The sequence below is a fragment of the Panicum virgatum genome, chromosome 8K (genome assembly GCF_016808335.1).
Source record: "Panicum virgatum strain AP13 chromosome 8K, P.virgatum_v5, whole genome shotgun sequence".
NCBI classification, from domain to species: Eukaryota; Viridiplantae; Streptophyta; class Magnoliopsida; order Poales; family Poaceae; genus Panicum; species Panicum virgatum.
The window spans coordinates 53945216-53972589 of NC_053143.1; the positions used below are offsets into that span (position 1 = coordinate 53945216).

At 47.2% G+C, this 27374-nt stretch overlaps 2 protein-coding genes across 4 annotated transcripts; one reads left to right on the forward strand and one right to left on the reverse strand.

The window, feature by feature from the left end:
- The first annotated feature begins 290 nt into the window (after positions 1 to 290).
- Positions 291 to 5735, forward strand: LOC120645242. Of its 3 annotated transcripts, XR_005664187.1 has the most exons (7): positions 541 to 1128; positions 1221 to 1378; positions 1473 to 2130; positions 2689 to 2805; positions 2952 to 3080; positions 5324 to 5457; positions 5537 to 5735. XR_005664187.1 is itself a non-coding variant. In XM_039922043.1 (3 exons), the coding sequence occupies exons 1-3, from the start codon at positions 363 to 365 to the stop codon at positions 1561 to 1563; spliced, it is 399 nt and encodes a 132-aa protein (XP_039777977.1). In that variant the 5' UTR covers positions 291 to 362; the 3' UTR covers positions 1564 to 1868. The 3 variants fall into 3 exon arrangements, 2 of the variants coding, with proteins under 2 accessions (XP_039777977.1, XP_039777978.1); XM_039922043.1 differs by lacking the exons at positions 541 to 1128; positions 2689 to 2805; positions 2952 to 3080; positions 5324 to 5457; positions 5537 to 5735 and adding an exon at positions 291 to 512 and having other exon boundaries at positions 1473 to 1868; XM_039922044.1 differs by lacking the exons at positions 541 to 1128; positions 2689 to 2805; positions 2952 to 3080; positions 5324 to 5457; positions 5537 to 5735 and adding an exon at positions 291 to 512 and having other exon boundaries at positions 1221 to 1355; positions 1473 to 1868.
- Positions 5736 to 9481: 3746 nt separating this feature from the next.
- Positions 9482 to 13606, reverse strand: LOC120645973. Its single transcript, XM_039922673.1, has 2 exons — positions 13396 to 13606; positions 9482 to 9627 (listed from the first exon to the last, which is right to left on the reverse strand). The coding sequence occupies exons 1-2, from the start codon at positions 13604 to 13606 to the stop codon at positions 9482 to 9484; spliced, it is 357 nt and encodes a 118-aa protein (XP_039778607.1).
- Positions 13607 to 27374: the final 13768 nt, after the last annotated feature.

Genomic DNA, 27374 nt, shown 5'->3' on the forward strand with positions numbered 1-27374 from the left:
ATAGAAAAAAGACATGACAAAATATATATGCATGCCACAACAATTACAACGCCCAACTTAATCTTAAGTACCCTACACTACCATACCAACAACTAGAATGCAAGAAAGGATTCCCAAAGGCAATGCCTCCAATATTTTAAATGTATGCAATTCAAAAGTTCATGTTGCATACAATCAAAATATTTTATTTTGAGAGGAACAATCAAAATATTTAAACAGCACACAATCCAAATATGTAGCCGAAGGAAAGGCCCAAGATACTTGGGCCTCTGCAAGCCCACAAGGCCGAGGCCCGCTGGTCTGGCTGATGTCATCTTCGCCTTCTCCCCTCCATCGATTCGTCTCCACTCCACTTCTCTCCCATGGCGTCGGCGGCGATTCTCCGCTCCGCCGCCCGCTCGCTGCGCCTCCTGCAGCCCCTGGAGCAGTCGGGGTGCCTGCTGGGACGGCGCGCCATCGTTGGGGACCTGAGCCCCAGCACGCGCCTGCTCAGCAGCTCCGTGCCCACCGAGGTATTCAGTCCCCCCTCCTGGTGTTCCCTCTGGGGTCTCCACTGGTTAGGGCATGCATGTCAAGGTGGGCGAACTGGCGAGCTGTGACCCATGGGTTCCTCGATTCGGGCCAGGAATAGTAGGTCTACTCGTGCGACCTGTTGATCCACGTTACCTGCAGCCTTATCTTCAGAAAGTTTATTAATGTTATTAGCCTTTGGGCTTTACTGGACTTCGATTCCACTGAAATTGTCAATGTTCAGGTCCGCGGCTCCTTGTTGTCTTGCTCTTCTGCAGCTAGGGCACATGGTGTTAGGTTTGGGTTAGGATTAGGTTTGCACGGGGTCGGAAGGGGTGGCCAGAGGTGGCTGCTGCGCCTTTTATTTTACAGAGTATATCCTGACTTCGCCTGTGATTGATTGTAAACTAGAGACAGACGTTGTAAAACTCTTGTCTTGTTTAAACATACGTGTATGCAATGACTTAGGTGAAAAATTGATTATAAGTTGTTGATTGTTGATGATAAAAATGATTACAAGTGCAAGTGCTAGATGGGTGTAAAAGGAAAAGGTGTGCCTGGAGTTGCCTGAATAATCTGAGCATTTGAAACTGGAGGACTCAGTATGCACATCAAAATGTGGGCATCGTTATACTCTGAAATTTTGACGCGGCTCTATTTTTTCATACTTCTGCAATTTTGACACAAATATATTCTTCATACTTGTGCAGCGTTCAAGGAGCACCATCGAACAGAAAAGTCTCACCAACAAGAAGACAGAAGACATTTACCAACGAATATCAACAAAGTTCGATAAAATTTCAGCTGGCTTGGACGAACAATCTCGTTTGCTTAAACAAATCGAGGTTCAGATGGAAGAAAATAATAAGTAAGGAAGCACTTATTTGGTCAGTATATATATATATATATTCAAACTGTTTACCTCTGGTTGCCCTAACTAAATTTCTTTCTTTAACCTCCAGGCGTCGCGGAGCGATAGACCTTACACCATGGGTTGTGTCTATACCTGTCTCGTTCCTTCTGGTTGCCCTTTATAATTATGTACAGAGCTGACTGATTCGAGAGCAGGAAAATTGGGAGGTGCAATTTAACTTGTGTGAACTCTCAGTTTCTTTTGGAAGTGGAGTGATGTAGTGCCTTAGATGTTCTATGGTATTGAAAGGTTTAATTTAATAAAGTGATTTGTGATCAATGCTTTTTGGCTGTTCCTTTGGTTGCTTATTGTTCTGCACTGAACTGAATGTAAGATCAGGTTGAAGGGAGGGCTTTGTGTGGATTTATGTGAGCTGTACACATTAACGCCAATGCATTTTGTTAGTAAGGTGTTAATAAATAGTGATACCATCTTCCACCCAGAATTTTTGCTGGGTTTACGGTGATGTCCATATATTATTGTTTTTTATTTACACTCCTTGTTGACTTGCATTTGGGAGACTTCTTTTCAGTGGACAAATAAACACGTAATATTATGTGTTTGCAAGAATCTGTACTCTTAGAATGATCAGATGCACTCGAGGGGCTGTGGCTGGATGCCTTCTGAACGCAGCTGCTTGTCTGCCTCCTCTACTGATCCATGAATGTTAAGCCCCCAGGAGGCAACACCCACCCCCACCAGCTAAGGTAAGGGATGACCCAATCACATGTTTAACTTCTGGTTGCATGTCTTTCCCCATTAGTGACTGAAATCTAGATCAGGGTCAACGATTTGCTAGAATGACACAACTGAAACCTGTAAGATGTTCAATCAATATTTTATCTGGTTATATTTTTATTACATGTCTCTTCCTGTTGTTGAGAAAAGTGAGCTGAACGGGATCAGTTTGGGCTGCTGGTTAACTCTTTTTTCATGATGAATGGTAGGTACTCTGCCTTTGCATTATAGATAGAAAACAGAGTACAATACGGTCAAAAGACCAAAATTGAATGAAAAACGAAGAAACAATCATCAACAATTTGTGTACAAAGAGGCCATGGCTGCAAACTTCAGTAGATCCGGCAACAAGGGTCATGTACATCTAGCTACAAATTGCCCTCTTCATTATAGCTTGCTAGTTATCTTACCATGTGTATTAGCAGATGTAGCATACATGAGTTAATGTCTCAATGAGCTACCTTGAGCATCACATTTAGCATGTTAAAAGATCTTCTCACTGCCTAAATAACTTTGTGTCTTTGCAGGATATCAGTGATCTTCTTAAGCTGCTGAATGAAGTGGAATTAACCAGTGGACGAGTGGAGGCTGAAACAGGCCTTTCATGAAGTCCAATTATGTTGCTTAATGTTCGTCATCAACGTGTGAGTATGGAACTAACAATGCGAAAACATTTGCTCTCCTTGTTAGCTCTAATGAAGTTAATTAGTTTGCTTATGGTTTTATGCTCAATTTCTCAAACATGTATGCTTAGTTCCAATTTCCATATGCTGTATTTTTTTTCTTTCAGAGCGCTGCTCACATTGGAAATTACCTCGAATATCAAAACTTTCAGTATGATCAGTGGAGATACATACTGAAGGTTCTGTACAAGAAAGTTGGGCTTTTCAAAGAGGCGATGGACCTGCAAATCAAAGAGGTCTGTGTTTTTTAATATTTCTTCTGAATTTGTCTTTTGAACTTTTGATGCTTTGATTGCAAACTTTAAGTTAGATCTGGAGCCTGAGTACGTAAATGGTTCAGACTAGAGTTGCTGCATGGCTCCAATTAGAACTGGATAAAGAAACTCGTGGCACGCTAGCTTGCCCGGCACGGCACGACTCATTATTGACTCAGCTGGGATCGTTAGAAAATCTTACCATTCATTAACATTTGGACGGGCTCGTCCGCCTTATCGCTGGCTGTGGCCTGCCTCCTGTCCTCTACGAGTTGAGCCGAGCCAGCTCGAGCTGGGCCGAGCCGAGCCAACTGGCTCGATATCCAGCCCTGCTCCAACCCACGTAACGAGATCTTCAGCAATTTCAGAGAAAATGTGCTGACTGGTTTTGCATCTTGGAATATTGATTTATTGGTTCTGCCCATGTTTTGTTTGGATGAACAAGCGCCGTGGTTGCATTTTTTAAATTTATTCAGTGTGTATTTGAACTGTTGCAGGTTTGCAGCGAATTAAAATGTTTAGGAGATACGTTGATGCCATATATACATATTCTGGCTATGGTCTCTGGTTTATTTCTCGAGACAATCTGTTGATCTCTTGCTTCTTGTCCAAGTGCTGCAGGTAACTCATCGATGAAGCGGAAGATCAGAGTGACAGCCACTGATCTGTGTTCAGGAGCTGGCGAAGCCAGCAGCATGCAGTTGAGCCTCGATCACTAAATGTCCTTAACACTTGTAGACAAACAAACCCCCATGGAATTTGGCATTGCTGTGGTTATATTTTGGAGATGATTTGCCATTTTTGAGGTCTCTTAAGCAGATGTGGTACCCTCGTATGGCATGTGCTGGAGGTAGAGCTTAAAGTATCTGAGTTTCATATAGCAGCTCAGCTAGATCATTTGTTGCTCCATCATTCCTTTGGCGCCTTTCTTTTTCTGGCTGTGCGTCGAGATGATATACGTAGTTCTCCAACCGGCGGCCAGGACGCGCTGACGACTCGATCCGATCGGATACCTAAAGACGACGTTATCCGACCCCGACCCCAACCCCGTCACCACTCCAATCAAGTTTGATCGGTCGTGCTCCTATTTATGCACGAGATGGCTGGCCCCCTAGCTACATTATCTGGCAGGGCAGCAGTAAGCATGGCGGCAGCGGCGGTGCTCCGCCGGTTGGCCGGCAGCGTGCTCCGGCGACCTTCCTCGTCGTTCCCGCACGAGCTCCTCGGGAAGCAGCAGTGGAACGACGAGCTCCTCGGGAAGCAGCAGCCCCAGTTGATGCGCCGGTCGCCGCCGGTGGAGAACATTACCCCGCGCCGGCTCTACAGCTCCGACGGCGTCGTCATCACTCATCAAGGCCGAGCTGAACAAGGTACATACGTAGCCGATGGATTGCTTCCTCTTCGATGCTTTGTTGTGTCGCGCTCGTTCATGCGCCCGGCCTCTTCTACTGATGCTTGATCTTAGAATGCTTGCTTGAATTTCCCAACAGAGGACCGTTTAGCCATCTACCACAAAAAATAAACGATGTACTTGAAACATATATACTACTCCCCACGTTTCGAATTATAAGTTGTTCCGATTTTTCTAGATTAATAGTTTTTACAATACATATACTAGATAAATAATGCTACGTCTGGATACATAATTAAAATTATATATATGAAAAAATCAAAATAACCTATAATTTAGAATGAAGAGATCGATAATCCGGAATGGAGGGAGCACCCATTTACATGGTGTTTTCCTCATTTTATGAAACTACGTATATGATGATTAGTAGACCCTTAATTAATAGCTAGATTGCAAACTTAATGTTTCTCCCCTGACAGTTGTATGCATACCCATCTCAATTAATGGAGATTGTTTTAGTTGTCTGTTAAGTCAAACTTATCTGTCTGTGACCGATTTTATAGAAAATTGTGCAACACCTACACGAATTAAATCATTTTTGTTAATTAAATCCACTACTGAATGTGTATTATTAGTGGGTTTAGTTGGTATTACAAATGTTAATATATTTGGTAAAAATTAAAGAAGTTTGGCTCAAATAGAACTAAAATGACCTGTATTTTGGAATAAAGAGTAGCAGCGCTACTAAATTTGAAAAGACATAAACACATGCGTTTGGGTAAGCCTTAATATGTACCTACATACATGCACAACAATCTGCACTAACGGTTGTACATCAGAATTCTAATAAAACCAAACTCCACATGTGTTGCAGATCATACGGCCGGCAGCAACCGTACTAGAACGGATCTCCAAGAACTTCGACAAATTAGACCAAATCTATGATAAACAGCTTATTAGTTTAAAGCGACTCGAAGATGTGATGCGAGAGAATATCAAGCGTGACAGGTAACTTATCAACACACACATCCTAATAATTCCCTTTTTAGTGCATCATACTGATTACGCATGTTTGATTTGTTTGCAGGCGTAGAAAAGTGTTAGTGTGTGGTATTGTCTTCATCGGCATTGCCGTTTTCGTGAAAAAACAATTCTTTGGTGCGAGTCAAGAGGACAAGGCGATAAGCAAGAGCACTTAGACCCTTAAGAGGGCATGCCTATATGTAGAGACCTTAATTATTGTAACAAAAGCTTATGCTTGCGTTTGATTATACATGCATGTGATATTTGCCCGGGTTTATATAGCTGTCTATAGATGCGCTATATACGGTTGTAGCTGCTAGGAAGGCAGTCGCTATGGTATTTAGCCCGTTAAAACTGGATATAGCCTGCTAACTGCCAGCTACAGCTCGCTAAATGCCATAACGGTAGCCCTACCGCTAAACACCTTAGCTGGTTATTTAAAACCTTGCATTTAATGAAAGAATAAAGGGTGAAATAGACCATTAACATTTAATGAGGCAACTAATGTGGTTTAGAATCAACAATGTCGTGATTAAAACATAAGATTTTTTTTCCTGAATTTAGAGAAAAATTCATTAACATCTGCAAACACAAAAAAGAACATGCAATGTCAAAACATATTTCATGATGGATTTAACAATGAAGCTAGTCTGGTGCTACTAATTTATTTTTTCTACAAATTTGGTGTCTAGTTTCTTTTTTTTAAAAAAAAACTAGACGCCATATTTGGCTGCAAGATGTAAGTTCTGTAGCCTTGTATTTTTGTTATTCTCTTTTACATTGTTATAAACATCGGCTGATCAAACTATGCTTAAAACAAAGGCGTTCTAACCATTCTCGAGGCGAACCAAGCGGTCGATTTCTCATTTGTTCGTGGCTCTTTAGATGCAGGCACTGTGCCAAAGTATTGTTCAGTTCCCGCAACGCATCCTCTGCATAAGTATCAAGTTCAAGGAACATTGGCGCTTTCAGGGATCCTAGCAGATTCAGGTCGTCAGACATCATGGATCGCTTTCAGGAACATTGGCGTTTCTCCTCTGCCTCGAGCACAGGGGCAGCAGAAATGTACAGACGTTCGTCTTCCACCTATCGCAACCGTGCCCATTGGCTGGCTGGAGCGGGACAGCGCCGTGGATCGCTGCCGTGGCCGCTGTTTCCAGTCTCGCCGGCACGTACGCTGGAGTACCTCGAGCCGAGCAGTGTCCGCCACCGCGAACGAGCGCCCACGGGACCGGCTCCACTGCCGCTGACGTCGACGCGCGGCGCCAAGAGCAAGCAGTTCCTTGCCCACCGCCGACGCCGGCGCGCAGCAGCGACGCCGGGCCGTCGGAGCCTGCCTCGTCAGCAGGCACGCCGCGTCGTTGCCCTGGGTTCCGCGTTTGCCTCATGCTGCCGGTGTAATAGGGATCGATGGACGGCGGCGGTGAGCGGGGACATGGCGGCGCTCCGACTAAACGACGCACGGAGGACGGGAGGAGAGGACGCACAAGTACTAGGGGTGGACGGTATTTCATTTACCGTCCACCCCTTGGTCCTTTCAGCCGTCGGATCGGGCGCCTGCGGCCCAGATTTAAAGGAATGCACTTTGACTTGGTCGTTCTCCTGCCTGGCTCCCTGGACGGCATGCACCGCGTGAATCATGGAGCGAGCATGGCGCGGCGACGGAGCAAGCGGCGGAGACGGCGCTGCTGGATGGATGTCGCCGCGCCGGCACTCTCTCTTCCGGATTCTGGGCTCCGGCGGCGGACGTATCGAGTGAACCGCCCGTGCACGGTGTAGCGGGAGGATCGCGGACCTCAACGCCGGCGCTGGTCGCGAGGACTAGCGGCAATCTCGCCGCTGCGTCATCATCAAAGATCAGATAGCTTTCTCTTGCAGATTGCAGCCAGAGGCTACCCAGCGCATTCTATATAACAGGGGCTCCGAAGCGCGCGGAATGGCATCTGCGAGCCGGCGCCTCGAGCACGGCCTCGTCCGCCGAGAGGGCGTCGGCGATGCTAGCTCGTCGGCGATCGACGACGAAGGCATCAGGCCGTCAGCGCGAGGGAGTCCACATCGTGCGTTGCAGGAGGCGCGCGTGAGCGAGCGGGCCAGCTGGCTTGCCGGCAGGGAAGGCGTAGCGGCGGCGCACCTGGACTGGACCTAGGACAGGGGTGGACGGTATTTCATTTACCGTCCACACCTTGGGGCCTTGACGGCCGTCAGATCGCGCACGTATGGTCCAGATTTTAAAGGATTTCGCTTTGACTTGGTCGTTTTCCTGCCTGGCTGCCTGGACGGCATGGATCGCGTCCATGGAGCGAGCATGGCGCGGCGACGGCGCTGCTGGATGTCGCCGCACCGGTGGTCTCTCTGCCGGCTTCTGGGATCCGGCGGCGACCGTACCATTCTCCGCCGCGAGGAAGTCGAACAGCATGTTGGCCTGCTCGTCGATTGACTTCCGGCAACAAGGCTGCAGCAGCGTCCGAGGCGAGCCGAGGCTCGCGGCCTGGTGAAGTGCTTACAGTGATCGGAGCAGGGTGCGGCGAGATTGATGAACCGGATGTCTGGTCGCCATTGATTCGCCGAGGTGGCTCATCTCTGTCAATTCCCCCTGACGAGCATTCGCGAGTGCCGCACTGGAGAAGCAAGCACGTACTCTGCTGCGCTGCCTTCTCCTTCTTCAGAGGATTTTATCACTGATGTCGTATTGATTCGTCTAACCTCTGCCTCGAGCACAGGGGCAGTAGAAATGTACAGACGTTCGTCTTCCACCTGTCGCAACCGTGCCCATTGGCTGGAGCTCGGCAGCGCCGTAGATCCCCGTGACCTCGACGCCGGAGGCGGCGGTGGCGGCACTGGTCTAGGACTAGAGGCAATATCGCCGCTGCATCATCCAAGATGAGCTAGCTTTCTGTTGCAGGTTGCAGCCAGCGGCTACCCAAGCGCATTCTAGCAGGGGCTCTGGAATGGCATCCGCGAGCCGGCGCCTCGAGCGTCGGCGATGCTCGTCGAAGCCTCACCGGCGATCGGTGACGAAGGCGACAGCCAGCGTGGTCGTTGTTCTACGGCGCGCAGGAGTCCATGTCGTGCGTGGAGGCAAGAGGCACGGGTGAGCGAGCGGGCCGGCTGGCAGGGAAGGAGAAGCGGCAGCGAACCTGGGACGGGGGTGGACGGTATTTCATTTACCGTCCACCCCTTGGGTCCTTGATGGCCGTCAGATCGCGCACGTATGGTTCAGATTTTAAATGATTTCGCTTTGACTTGTCGTTTTCCTGCCTGGCCGCCTGGACGGCATGGATCGCGTCTATGGAGCGAGCATGGCGCGGCGGCGGCGACGGCGCTGCTGGATGTCGCCGTGCCGGCGGTCTCTCTGCCGGATTCTGGGATCCGGTGGCGACCGTATCATTCTCCGCCACGAGGAAGTCGAGCAGCTTGTTGGTCTGCTCGTCGATCGACTTCCGGCAACAAGGCTGCAGCAGCGTCCGAGGCGAGCCGAGGCTCGCGGCCTGGTGAAGTGCTTACAGTGATCGGAGCAGGGTGCGGCGAGATTGATGAACCGGATGTCTGGTCGCCATTGATTCGCCGAGGTGGCTCATCTCTGTCAATTCCTACTGACGAGCATTCGCGAGTGCCACTCTGGAGAAGCAAGCACGTACTCTGCACTGCGTTCTCCTGGTCTTCAGTTGCTGCCTTCTTCAGAGGATTTTTTTTTTTTGAGGGTCACCGGGGGGGGGTTGAGCATCCCCCACCTGAATTTTCATTAATGGCCTTTTGGCAAGCCAAACAACTATTACAGATTGGTTACAGCAATATTAGGGGAAAAAAATAGGGGAGTATGTTTGTAGTTCGGTGTTTACATATTGGAAACACACAGCGCACCAGGCATCACACACAGTATAATCTTCTCTTCTCCATCTCCAGCTCCACTCACGGGCCTCATTCCGGCAGGCATCCCAGAGTCTGTTGTGGGAGGGGGGAAGGCTCCTGAAGATCACATCATTCCTATGCTTCCATAGGTTCCAGCAGATTAGGAGAACAAAGCTGTCAAAGGCTCCGGCGTCCGCCGTATCGTTCTCGTCCTGTTGATGTCGCCGAGGAAGTCGAACAGAGCCGGGTGCTCGGAGCCCGGCGCGTGGCCGCATGCGGCATGCCTCGACGCCGGCGGCGGCGGCACTGGTCACGAGAAATAGAGGCAATCTCTCCGCTGCGTCATCCAAAATCAGCTAGCTTTCTCTTGCAGGTAGCAGCCAGCGGCTACCCAGGGCATTCTAGCAGGGGCTCCGCAGCGCGCGGAATGGCATCCGCGAGCCGGCGCCTCGAGCACGGCCTTGTCCGCCGAGGGCGTCGGCGATGCTCGTCGAAGCCTCACCGGCGGCCTCAAGCCGGCGATCGGTGACGATGGCGTCAGCTAGCGTGTTCGGTGTTCTACGGCGGCGCGCGGGAGGCGGGTGAGCGAGCGGGTCGGCCGGCAGAGAAGGAGAAGCGGCAGCGCACGGTGCGCACCTGGGACGGGGGTGGACGGTATTTCATTTACCGTCCACCCTTGGGTCCCCGACAGCCGTCAGATCGCGCACGTATGACCCAGATTTTGAAGAATTGCACTTTGACTTGGTCGTTCTCCTGCCTGGGCTCCCTCGACGGCATGCATCGCGTCCATGGAGCGAGCATGGCGCGGCGGCGGCGACGGCGCTGCTGGATGTCGCCGCGCCGGCGGTCTGTCTCTGCCGGCTTCTGGGCTCCAGCGGCGACCGTGCCATTCTCCGCCGCGAGGAAGTCGAGCAGCGTGTTGGTCTGCTCGTCGATCGACTTCCGGCAACAAGGCTGCAGCAGCATCCGAGCCGAGGCTCGCTCCATGGTGAAGTGCTTACAGTGATCAGAGCAGGATAGGTATCATCATCCTACCACTTCACCCCGGGGAGACGGTCTCCAAGGCTGTCGCCAGGTCGTCGAGGCGAGGTTCCTCCTGACGAGCATTCGCGCGTGCCGCGCGCTCTGGAGAAGCAAGCACGTACTCTGCACTGCCTTCTCCTGGTCTTCAGTTTCTGCCTTGTTCAGAGGATTTTATCACTGACAGACCAACTGCAGGACAGCCAGCTTGCTTCTTCCTGCTCTGCTGCTTCGAACTTTATCGACCATTACAGATTCTAGACCAGCTCAGATAAACATAGCACAACACATGGGGCATGCTGACAAGGAGCAGCTCAATGCAAGTATCCACAGCACATGCATATCATTCGTGGAGTAGATTCTAGGAGCCTTGCAGTGTCGATAGCCTCCCGGCCTGGGAAGAGCTCAATTGTCAGAATTTGTTGGTCAGGCGTTAAGCAATGATTGATGATACTCTTGTACCCAACTAAAGTTTTAAGGTCCTCTCTTTAGAAATAGGTAAAAATAGAGATAGAGAGATTGTGGGGCAAAAAAGAAATAAAAAAAGAAACGAAGTGTCAGCCCCGCGTCGCCCAGGGGGCGACTCGGGCGGCACCGCCTCCCTTCTCCCTCCATCCCGGTCTCCTCCTCCCCATGCCGTGCCGCCACCGGAGCTCGCCACCAGCGTGGCTGCGATGAAGGTGGCGGTGGGCTCATCTTTCCTGAATCCCCCTCCTTCATCTGCTGTCAAGTTTTTTCCTCCGATGGCTGGCGGCTTGGCTCCCTTCAGTCTGGCAGGGCCCAGATCCGGCGCTGGCGTGCCCGGATACAGCGTCCTACAACTCCCTCCCAGCTCCGGACGGTCGTCGCTGCTCCATCCGTCTAACCAGGGGCGTCCTTGGGCCCGTGCGGGCTGCGCAACAGCACAAGCCCCCAAATTTGAAGGGCCCCCAAAATATAAAGTACATCTTATTATATAGTAGTATGGGAGACTTCAATTCCAAGAGTTTGCAGCCCATTCCGTAGAAAACGAGGCCCAAATTAATAGAAGTTTAACTGATCGGTGGCCCTCCAATTCTATCGGTGCATGCACGAAGTGAAACCCCAACTTACGCAGTGACGCTTCAGCTTCTCAGCCATCACCATCGCGGCAGGCATCGCCCGGCAAGCGGCCCATCGGCCATCGCCCTTGCGTGTATGTCGCGCCTCGCGGACGGCGGGCATCGCGCCTCGCGGACGGCGGACTCGTCCAAAGCTCCAAGTAGCATGAGCATCGCAGCCGGCGGCGTTGGCAAGTAGGACTCGTGCTAGAGCCCAGACCGCCCATCTGCAATTCTGCATCCAATTCCATCGCAGGTCTGTTCCATTGTGATCGTCACTTGCATTGGCAATTGGCTGCAGAGGCACTCGCTAAGGCGGAAGGCCAGGCCAAGAGTAAGATTTAATTCCTTGTTATTTTCTTCTTTCCTCGTTTGATTATGTTGATGTCTTGACGATAATAATACGTCTATTAATTTTTTTTTCCACTGCAAATGCAAGTCATGTCGTGAGCAAAACAACATATAGAAAAATATGATAGCTATTAAAGTCCTACTTGTGTTCTACAATGACACAAGGAAGGCTCAACGATTTGGCTATGATAGCACTTGAGAGTGACAGCTAGAGAAGATTAATTATGAGCGCATCATTAAAGATTTTATTTCAAAAAATACCCAAAGAATAAAGTTCTTCAAGTGAAAAATAGATACAATAATTCTTGAAATATCTCATTTATATGTAACTTATTACTATTGTTTGATACTTTGATTTTACTAAACCATTAGAGCCTCATCTTAGCATTTCGCACTGGGCCTCCGATTTGGTCGGGACGCCCCTGCGTCTAACTCTTCCGTGCCTCCGCTTCCCTCACCGTGGGCGCCCGTGCGACAACTACGCGCTGGCAGCGTGCCTACAGGCCCCTGCCTGGGGAAGGGGCGGGCGGGGGGTGTTCGGCCTCTGCTGGATGGCTCGCTGGTGGAGGCTCAGCCGTCCATGGTGGACCGCTGGCTGCTGTTTTTGGCCGGTTAGCATAGGCGTGCGGAGGTGACTTCAGGGGCGTAGGGAGAAATCCCAGTCTGGTCTCAGATCGGTCGGCAATGGTGACGCTTCTTGTGTCATTTTTCTTTCTGGAGACTTTGGTGTTGCGCTATTTGCAGGTTTATTTTGTCATCGGGCGATACGGGAAACCGTTTTAGAAAATTTATCTGGCATTACGCTGGGTTGACATTGGTGACACCTAGTGGTACCACTCACTTCCTGGAAGCAATGTCGATATTTCCTGACACCCATGCACTAGGTGGAGGTTTACGTGAAAAGATCTGGAAATCAACAACGATCTAGAAAAATCGAGTTTCTAAACCTTTACAAGGTTGAAGAGGAAATGAAGAAGAAGATTGAAGCTTATTCTTCTAGCTTTTTTTTTTGTTTTATGACTTTCTTTTTTGTTTTTGTGAAATTCTTCATTTGAGGTTTAAAGGCTAAGACCTCTTGTAACGTTTGGCTATATATAAACATCCGCTTGTGAATGTTCAAGGCCAGAATTTCTCTATGTCAAAAGACTGTAAAAGATTCTGGATAGGTAAATTTTTACAAAATCCCTTAAAATTGCCATCCAACAGACTCTTCATGTTTATCCTCTCGCTGTCCTGCTCGGGAAAATCTCACACCGATCGGCATCTTTGCCGAGCCGCCGCCGCTCGGCATCGGCCATCTCCCACGCACTCCCGTCATACCTCCCGCGCGCCATCCCGCGCACTCCCGTCATACCTCCCGCGCGCCATCCCGCCGTGGCACCCTGGCGTCATCGAGCCCTGCCGCCGTCAAGGCCGCGCCGGTACCCACAGTCGGCCCCGTCCCATCCCCATCTTGTTGTAGCGGCGCTCACACTGCCGTCGCTGCAGGAGCCACCGTAATACCTGCCGACGCCGGGCCGTAGGGGTCGTAGTACCTGGCTGGCTCCTTGACAGTGACGTGGATGTTGAGGCATCCGTCGAGGTTTCGCGCGGCCTTCCCGCTGAGGCCGGACTCGTCGAGGACGTTGCGGAGCGGTGTGGGAGGCGTAGACGGCGTCCTCGAGGCGGGAGGCGGGCGGGAGCAGGATGAGGATCTTCTCATCCCGGGTGGAGTTCTCGCCGCCGTCGAGGTCGATGCGGGTGGAGCAGCGAACGCCGGAGTCGTGGCGCCAGTTGACGTTCTTGAGATCCCGGGCCGAGCCCATGGTCACCTCCACCTCGTAGCGAGACCCCATCTCCGGCCTGTCCGAGCTCGATGGGGAGATATGGAGGAAGGGGAAGGAGGCGCTGGGAGGTAGAGGAGGAAGAGGGAGCTGTTGCTCACCCCGCCGCTTCTGCTCGCAGGAATCTGGGCGGAGGGGCCGAGGCGGAGAGGAGTGGAGGCTGGGAAAGATAGAGAAGGGGAAAGGAAGGGGGGTGACGTGTGGGATCCATATGTCAGTGTGTGGGGAAGGAGACATTGTGATTTGGAGAGTGAGAAATAGAGAGTCTGTTGGAGTAACCAATGCATTATGGAGAGAAATTTTTCTAGAGAGTACAACTGAGAGTCAAATAGAGAGCCAAAAATATCTACTACCTCCGTTTCAAATTGTAGTTCGTTTGACTTTCTTGACTCTAAGTTTGACCACTCGTTTTATTTAAAAAAATTTGTGCAAATATTGCCAAATTTAAATCATTTTTAAAGATCTTGTATTGATAAAGCAATTGATTTCGGCCAAAAATCTCTTATTTCCACGCGCATATTGTTTCCTAGCATATTGTTTCCTACGCTCCTCACTTTGCTTATGCATGCTTGCATGTGTACATGCAGCATGCAACACATGTCTAGTCGTTGTTAATTTATTTCTTTTCTTATTTTTTAGTTTTTATTCATTTCCCTTCATATTTTCTTTATTCCTTTACCTATTTCATTTTTCTCCTTTTCTCCTAATACTATTTACATGATATTTTATTATTTCTATCTCCTTTTATATTTTTTCCTTTTATTTTTATTCTTTTTTTAACTGGTTTCTATTTCTTCCATAATTTGTATCACTCATCTTATATCCTACAATTAGATCTCAACAACTTGAGGAATTATTCAACTATTGTTTTTCTATTACTTCTCACGCTCTCTGCTAGTAGCTGTAAGTCTGCTGCTACTCGATGTGCTGCGGTCAGGCTGGAGCTGACCCACCATGTGAGAGGCCATATGCATGTGCAGCTACGCACAAATTTCCAGTATGTCTTCATGTGCTAATGTTCCATCATTTTCTTTTCTGCGCCTTGCTCTGTCTCCGTGTGTTGACGATCAAAATTGGAACTAGACCAACCGGCCTGACCAGTCATCTCGGGCGGTCTGACTGGTATGTGATGTTGTAGCCGATCTGGCACGACCAACCGGTCTGACCGGTGGGTCTGACTGGTCTAATCGGTCCAAAAGGAGTCCGAGTACAATTAAGAATTTTTATAGATTTAGATATGTAAACAGGATTTCTTGCGGGATAAGTCCACTCCACCCTATAAATATAAAGGGCCACAGCCGATTGAGGGTATCCAATCGATCAAAACACAACAACACATTACTTTTCTATCTTTTTATTGTCTTTACATTTATCTCCAAACCCTAGCTCTTCCAACCTCCTATCTGTTGTTCTTCCTTCGTCTCCGCGACGTCTGAAGGCGTTCTAGGTGGCCTGCCGATTCTAGAACAATCCTACGTGCGCCTGCCCTGACGGGGTCCCACCCGAGCTAGCATTCGTTGGACTTCGCCGACTCACCCCGACGACCGGTCTGACCGCTCCCTCTGACCGGTCTGACCGCTCCATGCAGGAGGCACTGCATCGAGCTCCTCCTCGTGCCGGCCAACACACGAACGCGCACTGTCGCGCGACCGTGCGCATTCGTGTGTTGGCCCAAATCGCACGCCAACATATTTTGGCGACTCCGCGGGGGACGAAGAAGAAGTCATCATCGGCAAATATGGCCGAGGATAACTCCCAGATCGACCCCAGGAACATTGATAATCCTGAATATGATGAGATTCCAGAGGACCAGCGCCAAGCTTTGGAGATCAAGCTCAAGGAAATAGAAGCTGAAGCCAAGAAGAAGCTGATCTCATGCTACGGGAAGACTCGGCAAGGTGTCATTCAAAAAGAGAAATTCGTCCTGCCAACTCTCTTATCTTCTACTCCTACCACGGATGCATCTGTGCACATAGGTGCTAATGTTTTTCGTTTTCTGAAGACAGGAGTAATGGTACCAAGCTATTGTCTCCCCTAAAACTTTTGGAGCGTTTGGTGACAGCTACATGTGTTTTTCGCCCTCAATACTTCTTGACTCCATTATTTTGCGTGTGTTTCTTTTCTAAAGACACACCAACGAGCCTCTGAAGCAATGCTAAAACTGATACTGGCCGGGCGTTGAGCACGCACAATTGATACAGTACTTGGGCATGGTAAACTCTGACGCCTGTTTCTTCAGAACCTTTGGAGTGTGATAATGCTGAGGTAGCTCGTCCTCCTTTCGGACACCCATGCTCCTCACACGTTCAAAATTTTATTTTTATGTTTCCTGTTGCCATTGTCAACTAATCACACATGTCAGCTTAGTGACCATATAATCATTATCCTTTCTTCAGAATCTTCAGAAAGGAATGCACCTCTTGTCAAGCAGCCACGATGATCCAAGCTAGCGTTATTTTGTTAGTAACTAGCTTAAGGTAAATGGATATGAAGAGCAGTATTTTGTTACAGAGCAAAATGTTTAATCCGATGGAATCAACAAATCGTCTTATCAAAAAGAGAATTTATGCATGGGACGTGTTGGTCAAGTCAGGGCTGCTGGCACAAATAAAAAGAACTAATGGTTCATGACAGCCAGAGTTAAAACAAGATAGGACATAGACGAAGATGATGGCAAAACAAGATTGGGCCTTTTGGGGGGCCTTCGACTCCGAAATTCATTATTGTTATTATGCCATTTTATATAACATAGGTGTCGAGGACGAAGAGCATGCCATTTTGGGGTCAGCGAAAGATTGTAAACCTTGCGTTTTGGAGTCTAGTCATTTCTCATTTTGTTACTTTTCACACGTTGCTGATGTGTATGATTTCAAGATCAGGACGAATGACAAAGATAGGTACATCATTATAAGGTTTTCAGGAGGCACAAGTGTGGAACCATAATGGGCAAGTGCTTCACCTTGGTCAATTGGAAACTGAAGAAATATCGTATGTCCTTTTCCTACTGGTAAAGAAGTGACTTTGTTACCTATTACCGTTTCACTTGAATCAAAACATCCAACATCAGTACTAACTAATTAAAGGTCCAAATACTTCACACGCGAGCCTCTATACTTCACATGCGACCAAGAAAGTTCTATATAACATTTGATATGGAATAGTACAGAATAGCTAATAATATTTTAATAAGGACTAATATAATAAAAAATTCACCTATTCCTCCACTACAAGAGAAAGAAGAATTAGTGACTTAAGCCTATCATCTCTTGTAGATTTTTTTAGGTCTACTTTGGCAACTTTATGTTTTTATTGGTTTGAGAATCTAATTAAACTTTTACTGCACTTTACTTTTGCTGCTTGCAGACCAATATATATTATCGGAAAACACACAAAAAAGCTAGTAGTACTTTATATCCCCAAAATACAAAATGAAACTATTAGCTGCAAAATTTTACAGTTGGCGACTTTGAAACCAAAAGCATGATAATTGAATGGTGGTGAATTTGGAACCAAAAACAAGTTGGAGTGGTGTATTTATTTGGAAGAGACAACAATAATATAAAGATCCCGATTTCACTAGGAGAATCAAATTAAGAGGGAGTAACAAATGGATCGGTATTACATCAAATTAAGCTGCATACATAATGGGTGACCAGCCCATTGGTAAAAACTGCTGAAACATGAAAAGATGAAATGGATCACACTGTTTATTTAGAGGAGCGAAACGACGTCGCCCAACTAGTGTCTGGTGGGGTCTGAAAAGTTGCACGCAGCTGTGCTGGGAAGCATCTCTGGCTACACACTAAGGAGTAGTGAACTCGCCGTTCAGGATGAGGTTGTTCCCTGTCAGGCTCTTACCGTAGTCCGACGCGAGGTACACCGCTGCGTTGGCCACGTCATCTTCGGTCGCCATCTTGGTCATAATGTACTTGTTGATCATATGTTCAAGGTGGTCATTCTCGGCATGGGGGAAGATTGACTTGAGCACGCGCTTGTGAATGTTGGCGTGCTGCGAGATAGCATTCACCCGCACACCATGCCCCGCCAGCTCCGCCGCCTTGGCCCGGATCACGCCGATGGCTGCGGCCTGGGAGATGCTGTACGCCGACGGCACCACGTCGCCGAGCAAGCCCATGGTGCTGCTCCTCAGGAGGATGCAGCCTCCCTTCGGGTTCTGGCTCGTCATCACAGCACTGGTGTGATTGATGCTGTCCAGGACGGACTGGAAGTTGGCCGCCATGGCGGTCTCGAAGGCTTTGCTGTCACTCAAAGCAGACACGTGGTTGAACTCGGTGTTGTTGTAGAAGATGTCAAGATGCTTGTGTTCATCCTTCAGGTTCTCAATCTCGTCTCTAAACTTCAGCCAGTCGCTTGTGTCGTAGGTCATTGCTTTAGCCACTTTCGTGGTTTTATCATTAGGGTCCTTGCTGTTTTCGAGTTCGCCTGCGAAGCTTTTGCACGTGTTCAGCTCCTTGTCAGCGAGGAAGACCGAGGCGCCATTCTCGAAGAATTTTCGGGCAATCGCCTTGCCGACTGTGCTCGCGGCTCCCGTGATGACGGCCACCTTGTTAGCAAGCAGCAACCTGCATGTATACATGTTACATGGTGACAATTTGAACCCCCCTTGGTTAAATTTTGACATCTGTAGTTCTTCAAAGTGGAATGTCGTTTAGTTAAAGAGATGCGGTTCAAACAAGAAAAATTATAAATATTATAGGTGGCCCAAATTGTAGTTCTTCGAAGTGGAATATTATGGTGGCAATTTGAAACGCCGGCCCTTGGTTAAATTTTGACATCTGTAGTTCTTCGAAGTGGAATATTTAGTTTAAAATGTGGTTCAAACTAGAAAAATTATAAGTATTATAGGTGGCCCAAATTAAATTGTCACGGCGTAACAAATGGATGGTCCAAAATGGAAGAATTTACTCTAATAAATCTATACACGAAGCTAATAAGGTAACTTTGCATACTGCGGTAGGGCCATGGAAGAGCAGTTTTCAACTCCGGAGATGACGACGATGGTCCAGCTCCGGCCGTCCCCCCAGCTGCAGTCACAAACACCAAGTAACCAGATTAGCTTACTACCACACAACGGAAAACATTTTGGTCGATCGATCAGTTAGCACTACGACAAAAAGGTACTCACCCGCTGCTCCAAACACTCCGAAAGCTAGCTAGGGCTCCTGCTGGCTGCTGCTCTCTGGAAAGCTGAGTTGGGGTTTCTCGCAACTGATCGTCGTCGTCTTAAATAGGAATTTCCACACCCCCTGTGTCGCAGGGATCCGATGAACAAGCACAAAATGTCAACCCAAATGGATCTGCACGTGTCTTTTTTTTCTTTCTATTGTGACATCGGATCTGCTTGCGTCAGCAGTTCTTAACTGATAACTAAGTCGTGGAGCCAACTCTCATTTCTTTTATTCGGACTTTGGGCAAGTCCTTCCGTATATACTTACTGGCCTATGTTATTAAGTCTTCGTTTCTTGGTTGGTACGATCTTGATCAAACCACATGTAAGGTCTGCATTGTAGCTTAATTAGCTTTGCGGAATCTCTGACTTGGAGCAGGAGAGTGACCATGCATAGTGCTCATGGTGGATTGGATCTAACTACTGCTCGTTGATGATCCCAAGTCTGAAACCCTAATATGATTTGCAGCAAGGAACCTGCGGGTGGGTTCCGTCCGGGGTCACACGATTGCAAAGTTTAGTTACACAGATAAACATTGAAGTTTCGCAAGCCACGGTTCAAGTCAACCGAACTAATCTTTCATATATTACCGCTGCCAGCTGACGTAATGAACAGTGACTAATGATGACCTCAGCTGCATCTCGATTTGGATCTGGATCAAATCATCTTCATGTTGCCTTATAATATTAGACAGGCATGCGCGTGGGACACACTCAGTTCTCGTGGTAATGTAGCAACTACGGAGATTAACTTTCTCTGACAATGGAAGGTAGTTTATTTTATGCTGTTTTAGGATCTGTGCTTCTTTTTTCATAATTTCATTTCACCAAAAATATAATCATGTGCAATTAATATGTTTCTTTCAGCTTTTTATCTGCATGATAAAAAGTTCACAATATATATTTTAAAATAACTTATGATGTCTACTATCTGCTTACAAAATTTGAATCTTGTTAAGGGGTGAATTGGACTAATTGGTATAGTTGTAGGGGGTAATTTGAACAAAAAATAGTTTAGAGGGTTATTGGGATTTTTGCTATACTTGAGGTGAAGTGTTTAAATTGCTTGGAGCCTCGGATCGGAGGAACAGGGTGTGTGACGGATCTAGGAATCATTGATGGCTTTAAAAATAGCAGAGATTGGGGGTGGAAAATCTAGTTAAACTGTTTATGCACTCACTACTGGAAAACCGTCTTTTCCATATGTGCGTCTAATTTCATTGAGGATTTTTTCGACTACACATAGGGGAATTCATATTTTCTTGTCGGCTTTAAAATAAGGGTAAAGTTCATTTTTGGCCATCGAACTATTGCCCGAGTTTGGTTTTGGCCATCGAACTCCAAAACCGGGTATCCTTGACCACTCAACTCTCAAAACCGTTCATTTTTAGCCATCAGACGGTTTTAGTGAGTGGTTTTTGCTGATGTGGACACCACGTGGCGGTGGGGCCCACATGTCAGCTTAATTTTTTTTCTCTCTCTCTTGTTTCTCTCTTTCTTCCCCGCTCTCTCTCTCTCTTCCCCGCTCTCTCTCCCCAGCAGCGCCGCCCTCCCTGGCTCCCTGCCCGTCCCCACCTCTCTCTCCAAGGCCATCGCGCGCGGAGCAGAAGCCCGCGGGCGGGGGAGCTCCGCGCCGCCGCGGCCTTGGGCGGGCGAGCGCCGCCGCGGCCCGTGGGCAGGGGAGCTCTGCTGGCGGGCCTCCTCCCCAACTCAACTGCAGGGGTGGCAGGGCGCGGCCGCGGCCCCGGCGGTCTGGCGAGAGCACAGCGAACGCGCCCCGACAGCCGCGCGGTTGAACGGAGGCGGCTGGCGAGCGGCGGCGGGTCCCCTGGTCGAGGATGCGGACGGCGGCGAGTGGCGAGCGAGGCAAGCGTGGCGAGGGCCTGCAGGGCCCCCACTCCGCCGGCCTCGCCTTGCTCTGTGTGGCCGCGGCGCCGGCGAGCGCGGGCGGAACACAGCCGCGGGAGGGAGTAGGCGGAGCACGGCGCGCGCACGGGGCCCGCGGGATGGCGGCGAGTGCGCGGCTCGGCGTCGAGCGAGTGGCGCGGCCGCGGCGAGCGCGCGCGGTGCCGCGGGACGGCTGTTCGTCGGGCCATCCTCCCCCACCGGGCCGCCCCTCCTACTACGGCGGATCAGGAGCTCGAGCTCCGCCGCGCCTCCCTTGGCGGTCGAGCTCCGTGGAGACTCGGCGGTGACGGCGAGCTCCGCCGGCCTCCCTCCTTCCTCCTCTGTCCTCGTCCCCTCGGGGTGCCGCCGCCGGATCACCTCGCCGCGCCGCAGCTCCCTCCTCGGCGTCGTGCCGCAGCTCTGCTCCCTCTGCCAGCAGGCGGAGCTTGACGTGGCACCAGGAGGCGCCGCGGCCCCTCGCGCGGAGCTTGGTTGCGGCCCCCTGGCGGCGCGGCGGGCGGATCTCGGCGCGGACCCAGGCGACACTGTGGACGGAGACCGGGCGGAGCAGGCCGTCATCGTAAGTGCCCATCTCCCCGCCGCCGCCGTACGGCTCGCCGCCGGCGGGAACACGCCGGGCGAGCTCCGCCATGAGCCAGAGCTGCCGGCCGGGTGAGCTAGAGAGGCGTGCGCGGGAAGGGCGGCGGCCGACGCAGGGTCAGCAGAGTTGGATAGGAGAGAGGAGAGGTAGAGGGAGAGAGAAAGAGGAGAGAGGAGGGAGAGGAGGGGCTGACAGGTGGGTCCCACCGCCACGTGGCGTCCAACTCAGCAAAACCACCCAGCAAAACAGCTCGATGGCCAAACATGAACGGTTTTGAGAGTTGGATGGTTGCGGATGTCCGGTTTTAGAGTTGCATTGCCAAATCCGGACGCAGTCGATAGTTGGATGGTCAAAAATGGACTTTACTCTTAAAATAACGCACAGGGAAATAACCGAAGCCACAGGAGCATTCATCTTTCCTTGTCAATTTTGAAAGAATGCACAGGAAAATAACTCAAACTCACAGCAAAATTCATATTTCCTTGTCTGTTTTGGAGGCACACATAGGGAAATAACTTGAACTCACAAGGAAATTATATATTTCATGTGGATAGATAATTAACAATAAACTCTATCTTTTTTCCTAAACTTTAATTCAATTTTTATTTAGTGTGGCAAGCTTATGAACCAAAACTATATTGTCAAGTCAATATGTAGAATTTTCTAACTAAATTTAAATATTATTGTAAAGATTATGCGGTTATTTGGAGATAGAAGTTTGAATTTGTCCCTAGGAGATAATTGAATTTTTCATCTATCTCCAAGGCATTGGCTGGAATGGAACATATGATCTTGGATATAATAATTTCTGGGCAATTTTTTCAATCTTATTTGAGGTACACACAGCTTAACTTGGGAATATTTTGATAACACATAAAAATTCATTTATATGATAGAAAATAACAAATCTATTAAATTTTTTTTTGAAACTCTTATATGAAAACTTGGATGCTATCTATTAAGTGTAAAAATATATCGGGGTATATAAGATAATTAATTTTGCAAGTTACTTCACAATGGTGCTTTATTTAGCTATTTAAAAAATAAAAAACAACTTTTTTTTACACAACAAGCTGTAATGTAAATCCACACATGTTAATAGGAGGGTGAAGTTAAGGCTTATCCAAATTTCAAGTGTAAATGATGAAGAAAAGACTTTATGGTATATAACTTCAAAGTTTGACTTAAGTTGTACGAAACGATGAGGGATCCAACCATTTTGTGAACAATGTACTCCAATTATACATCTAGAAAATTATTCTATTCAAATTTATAGAATTATTGGAGAAGTTTAGGTATTATTATTTAATGGTTGTAAATAGAAGTTTGAATTACTCCTAACAAACATTCAGACTTTTCATCTATTTTTGTGATATGAGCTACAATTGGACAGAAGTCCTTAAACTATATTTTTGTGTAATTTTGTACATATTATTTGTGATAAATGTAATTCAAATTGTAATTATTTTCAATAAGTATGCAAGAATTTATTTAATCTATTAAAAATAGTAAATGAGTTCAAAAATTATTGAAACTTCTACAACACAACTTATATGTAGTGTAATAATTTATTATGTTCTTCAACTTCTTGAGTAGCAATCTTTCTGTCACACCCTAAAATATTTAATTTTAGGATGTGAATATCTTTTATAATGTCTTTATCCATCTTTAAGGTTTTCTGATAAATTACCAGAATTTTTGGGAAAATTTTGTTCTCAATTTCTCTAGAGCTAAATTCATTTGACGGAAAGCTCTAAAATATTTTTCATGAGTTCCAAGTATTTTATTTGGACTCTCAACTCCCGAACTTTCTTCAAGAAAGTTTTTAGGAATTTTTGGAGCCTCAGGATATATTTTCATTGTTTTAAATATTTATCTATACTTTTCTAGATTTATTTTAAGGATGAAAATATATTCTCGATAAATGAAATCCTTTCTTTTTCTTTTCGTCTCGGGCTGGATTCAATTTGTTTTGGCTCTAGTCTGCCCTAAATCCTAGTATCGTGTCGCGCGCAAGCTTGAGCTTGGCTTTTTCCGTCGACACTGAAACAAATACCCCTGTTGTCGCCTTTTGCCTTTCCTTTCCGAAGTTTGGTAACTCGTCGAAGCTTGTTGACTGACAATCTCCGTCAATCGTTTTTCCTCGACTAAGTTGGAGTTACCAAGAAGTTTTCCTCACGAAGTGTGGAAACTGTAAAGCATGTTTCCTTTTCTTAATCTCGTTCGTTGTTCCTAGCTTCTCATCGAAGTCAGACTAATCTGTTATATCACCATCCACCCTTTTTACTTTGTCATATCTGCCCCATCGAGTTATCCGTTCTCCAGCCTTTCTCCCTGTGAACGATCCTGTCTCGAGCGACCCGTTTCTCTTTTCGGCCCTCACCACAAACCGTTTCGACCTCACTTTCTCGGAACTTGCTTGGCTACTCTAGTCCCGACACGAAGTTATTTGCTTAATCCTTTTGCTGACCTTCCTAATCTCTTCTTCCTTGCTAACTCGTGGGAAACTTGCAGCCCCATCTCTTTTCTTTCGTGCACAACATGGACTCAAGGATGAGTCTCAGCCCTGCACGCCAGGTTCTGTCGTGCGCAGCACACAAACTAGTTGCCCCAGCTCTATAAAACGCAAGCGGTCGATCCCCTTGCGACCTTCCCTTGTAGCGCCGGCCCTAGGCCTCCACCTGCGTCGCCTACTGCCTCGCAGGCCTCCATGCGCCCTGTGCGCCGTCGCCGCCGTTCTTCAGGTCGCGAGGCCAAGGCACCCCGCGGCCTTCTTGCTGCTGCATGTGGAGGCACCCAGTCATGCATGTCGTCGCCCCCTGCAGCCGGGTCTCCTCCCCCTGTGCCTGTCTGCTAATGCCCAGTGCCGCCCAAGTCTACTCTTCAATGAACCAGCACCACCACCGCCAGTCCTGCTCGCCTATTCCACGAGCAGACCACCATCGCCCCCTTCTGGCTTTGATTCCCACCGCCATGATGCATCTCCGCGCATGGGTAAGTGGTAAAACGGATTCCCCTCGACCTCCTCTCTCTATTCCCCATCTTCCCGTGCTCTCTAGTGACTTAAAACAGCGGGAATTTGTGCTACAGTACCCGTTGGTCCATAGGGGTTGTTCCGAGTTTTTGCTGTTTGGTCCCTATGAAGTTCTATAATTTTTGTAGATTTGTTTGAGTCTATGGAAATCTGCAGAAAACACCCTAGTAGATTAGATCTTTTCAGCCTAGTCCTAACCCTAACCTTTGCTAAATTCGCGAGCATAGTCCCTTGTGTCTCGTGAAAATTAGTAGCTAACCCTCTCCGTCTACGGTTAATCGCGACTAGGTCCCTGTGATCTAGTTTCATCCATAGTTTCCACGTTTTAGATCCGTTTCAGTTCGCTCTTGTCACGTTAGTTTCCTTTCAGCATAAGCTGTTGTCGAGCCACATTGTTGTGCCGTAGTTCTTGTTTTAAAATTAAATATAGATTTAATTTGATTAATGTTCTCTCATCTAGTCTTTCTAATTAAAAGCTAATTAGATGTTTACTCCGGTTTTCATAAGTAATGTTAACTTGATTAATGTCAACTCAAATGTGTTTATAATTTAATTTGTTAGTTCAACAATAATCATATAAAGTTGTGCGTTTAGATGCTCTCGCAAGTTTCCTTCTAATTAATTGTTTAATTAGTGTAATTTCTACATAGGCAACTATGTATAAAATTTGACTAAGTTCAACTTGCCTTTGCAAAATAAAAATATAATATGAGTTAATTATAATTTAGGGTATTTCTTTTAAATGTCCTTCACATCTGTTTACTAAATAGAAATAAAATGAATGAAGCTTATAGTTCTTTTGTTCAATAATAATAATAATAATCTTCGATAGCCATTTCTTTTCAACCCTAACTCCGTTTTCCGCGTTTCTTGCGCTCTCTTGACTGTAGCAGCGAGTCCTATCCTTTAGTATGTTCTTTTAAAGCCTTTATTTTGTTTTGGTGTATTATTCTTAGTTGTACTTGTTGTTTGCTTTGTATGTTTGCTCCATGATTGCTTCGAGTAGAAGGATCGCTGTTCGAAGTTTGAAGATCAAGTTTTCCAAGTGAGCAAAAAGTTGAAGAGCAGTAAGAGTAGCTTTTCGTTGGAGAAAGGCAAGTGACTCTAACCATACTTCTATCTATGCTTATTTATGAGAATACTATGATTTAATTAGAACATGGAGAACCACCTAAGAAAACAGTACAACCACAATACTACATGGCTCTGATCTTGGCTAATTAATCAGAAACTCTAGCTTGTGACAATCTTACTGAAAGGGCAAGATGGGATGCATCGATGGGGTATAGCTCGGTCCTCTTGAGGCTTTGATTTTGTTTATGGTCCTTGGCTAAGGTACCGCCTCATTACGGAGGGTTATGACCGCTTTGGCTTGAAACCTTAGCGGGTTGTCACATGTTAGAAAATCTTTGTAAAGACCTCGTAGTGAATCCCTAGCCACTCACCAAAGGGAAGTGTTTAAGAGGCTATCTACCTCTGGCGACATGTGAAACACGAATTGTGATGAAAGTGTACAACCTCTGCAGAGTGTAAAACTGATATATCAGCCGTGCTCACGGTCAAGAGCGGCTTGGACCCTCACATGATTAATTTAATTGAAGATGGATTTAAATCATATTCTGGTTATTTCTTGTGGCCTTGCTGAGTACCAACCATAAGTATACTCACCCTTACTTACTGCTGCTCAGAAGGAAAGGTGTATGAAGTTTGTTGAAGATGTTGCTGAGTTCTAGGTGTACGCAGCCCCGAGTCGATTGCCTGTGAAGTTTGAAGCTTTCATTTCTAGGATAAGCTGTATAACTCTGATAGTCTTTTAGTTGTTTCAATTCTCTTTTTCGTGATACTGTTACTGATTATTCACTTATAATGTCACTATATGTATGAAACTTGATTCTGGCATACATATGGTTATGCATTCGGTTTTATCCTTAAAATTGAGTGCGACACTTTCCTATAATCTGTTAATTATGACTCAGGCTTAACAGATTCTTGGTCTTTCATATGGGGTAACTAAGTCTATTCCTCTCGTCGTTACTACAATATGGTTTTCCAGAATTTTCAGTCCTCTCTCTGTCAGACCCGGAGCAGCGGAACTGCTCACAGGCGCGTAATATTCTAGAGTAAGGGATAGCACATGGAATATACCCCACCTCTTTTGTTACTAACCGATAAGCGTAGGACTAGTTGCTGTACAAGGAAACTATCCGACCATGATGGACTAGGACTCCACTAGTACTCAGCTAGAACTTTCCATGTAACCCTATCCCCTCAGACTATATAAGGGCGGGCAGAAACCCCTCCAAAATATATACAACCTCATCGATCAACATCTAAGGCAATACAAACAACCACACAGGACGTAGGGTATTACGCTCCAGTGGCCCGAACCTGTCTAAATCTGTGTTCCTTGCACCAACGCGTTCTGATCTCGACGAGTCCCTGCCTACAATCAATCTCCTCGGGGTATCCCTCGGAGAGCTTGGCGGTTAAACACCGACACTCGCATCTTCAAAAAGTTATGGAAATCAGAGTGTACTCCAAGATTAAAATTCATTGTTTGGCTCTTGTTTGTGAATCGGCTCAACACAAGGAATATGCTAGTCAGATGGCACTACAATGTGTCCAACCTAACTCCTTGTGTGTTCTCTACTCGACCGATAGTGTAAAGGACTTGGATCATATTTTCTTCACTTGTCCTTTTGCATCCGCCTGTTGGATCAAGCTTGGCTTTCAGTGGGATGTTTCAAGCAATCTTTGTGATCGTGCGTTGGAGAGTACTAGGCTACCATTCTCCATGGAGATCTTTGTTTCTGCAACATGGAAAATCTGGAATCTCCGTAGCTCCAAGATTTTTGACAATGGTTCTCCGACAATTCATCTTTTGGTTAAAAAGTTTAAAGACCAAGTTTACCTTCAACTCGTGAGAGTTAGATAGGACAAGCGGCTTAGTATTATTCAATGGCTAGAGTCTATCACTCAACATTGTATGCCTTTTATTTTGTATATTCTTTTCCCCAGCTCTGTAAGTAAAAATCCGTTTGTAACTTTTTTTTCTTTCTATAAAATTTAC

What these genes read in the sequence shown, in the direction of transcription:
- LOC120645973 (XM_039922673.1), bottom strand. Translation starts at nt 13,606, where the DNA reads ATGGGGTCTCGCTACGAGGTGGAGGTGACCATGGGCTCGGCCCGGGAT. An exon ending in CTCCCACACCGCTCCGCAAC is followed by an intron (nt 9,628 to 13,395) that starts GTCCTCGACGAG and finishes TCTCGTGACCAG; the next exon opens with TGCCGCCGCCGCCGGCGTCG.
- LOC120645242 (XM_039922043.1), top strand. Translation starts at nt 363, where the DNA reads ATGGCGTCGGCGGCGATTCTCCGCTCCGCCGCCCGCTCGCTGCGCCTC. An exon ending in GCAGCTCCGTGCCCACCGAG is followed by an intron (nt 513 to 1,220) that starts GTATTCAGTCCC and finishes ATACTTGTGCAG; the next exon opens with CGTTCAAGGAGCACCATCGA. An exon ending in CAGATGGAAGAAAATAATAA is followed by an intron (nt 1,379 to 1,472) that starts GTAAGGAAGCAC and finishes TTTAACCTCCAG; the next exon opens with GCGTCGCGGAGCGATAGACC.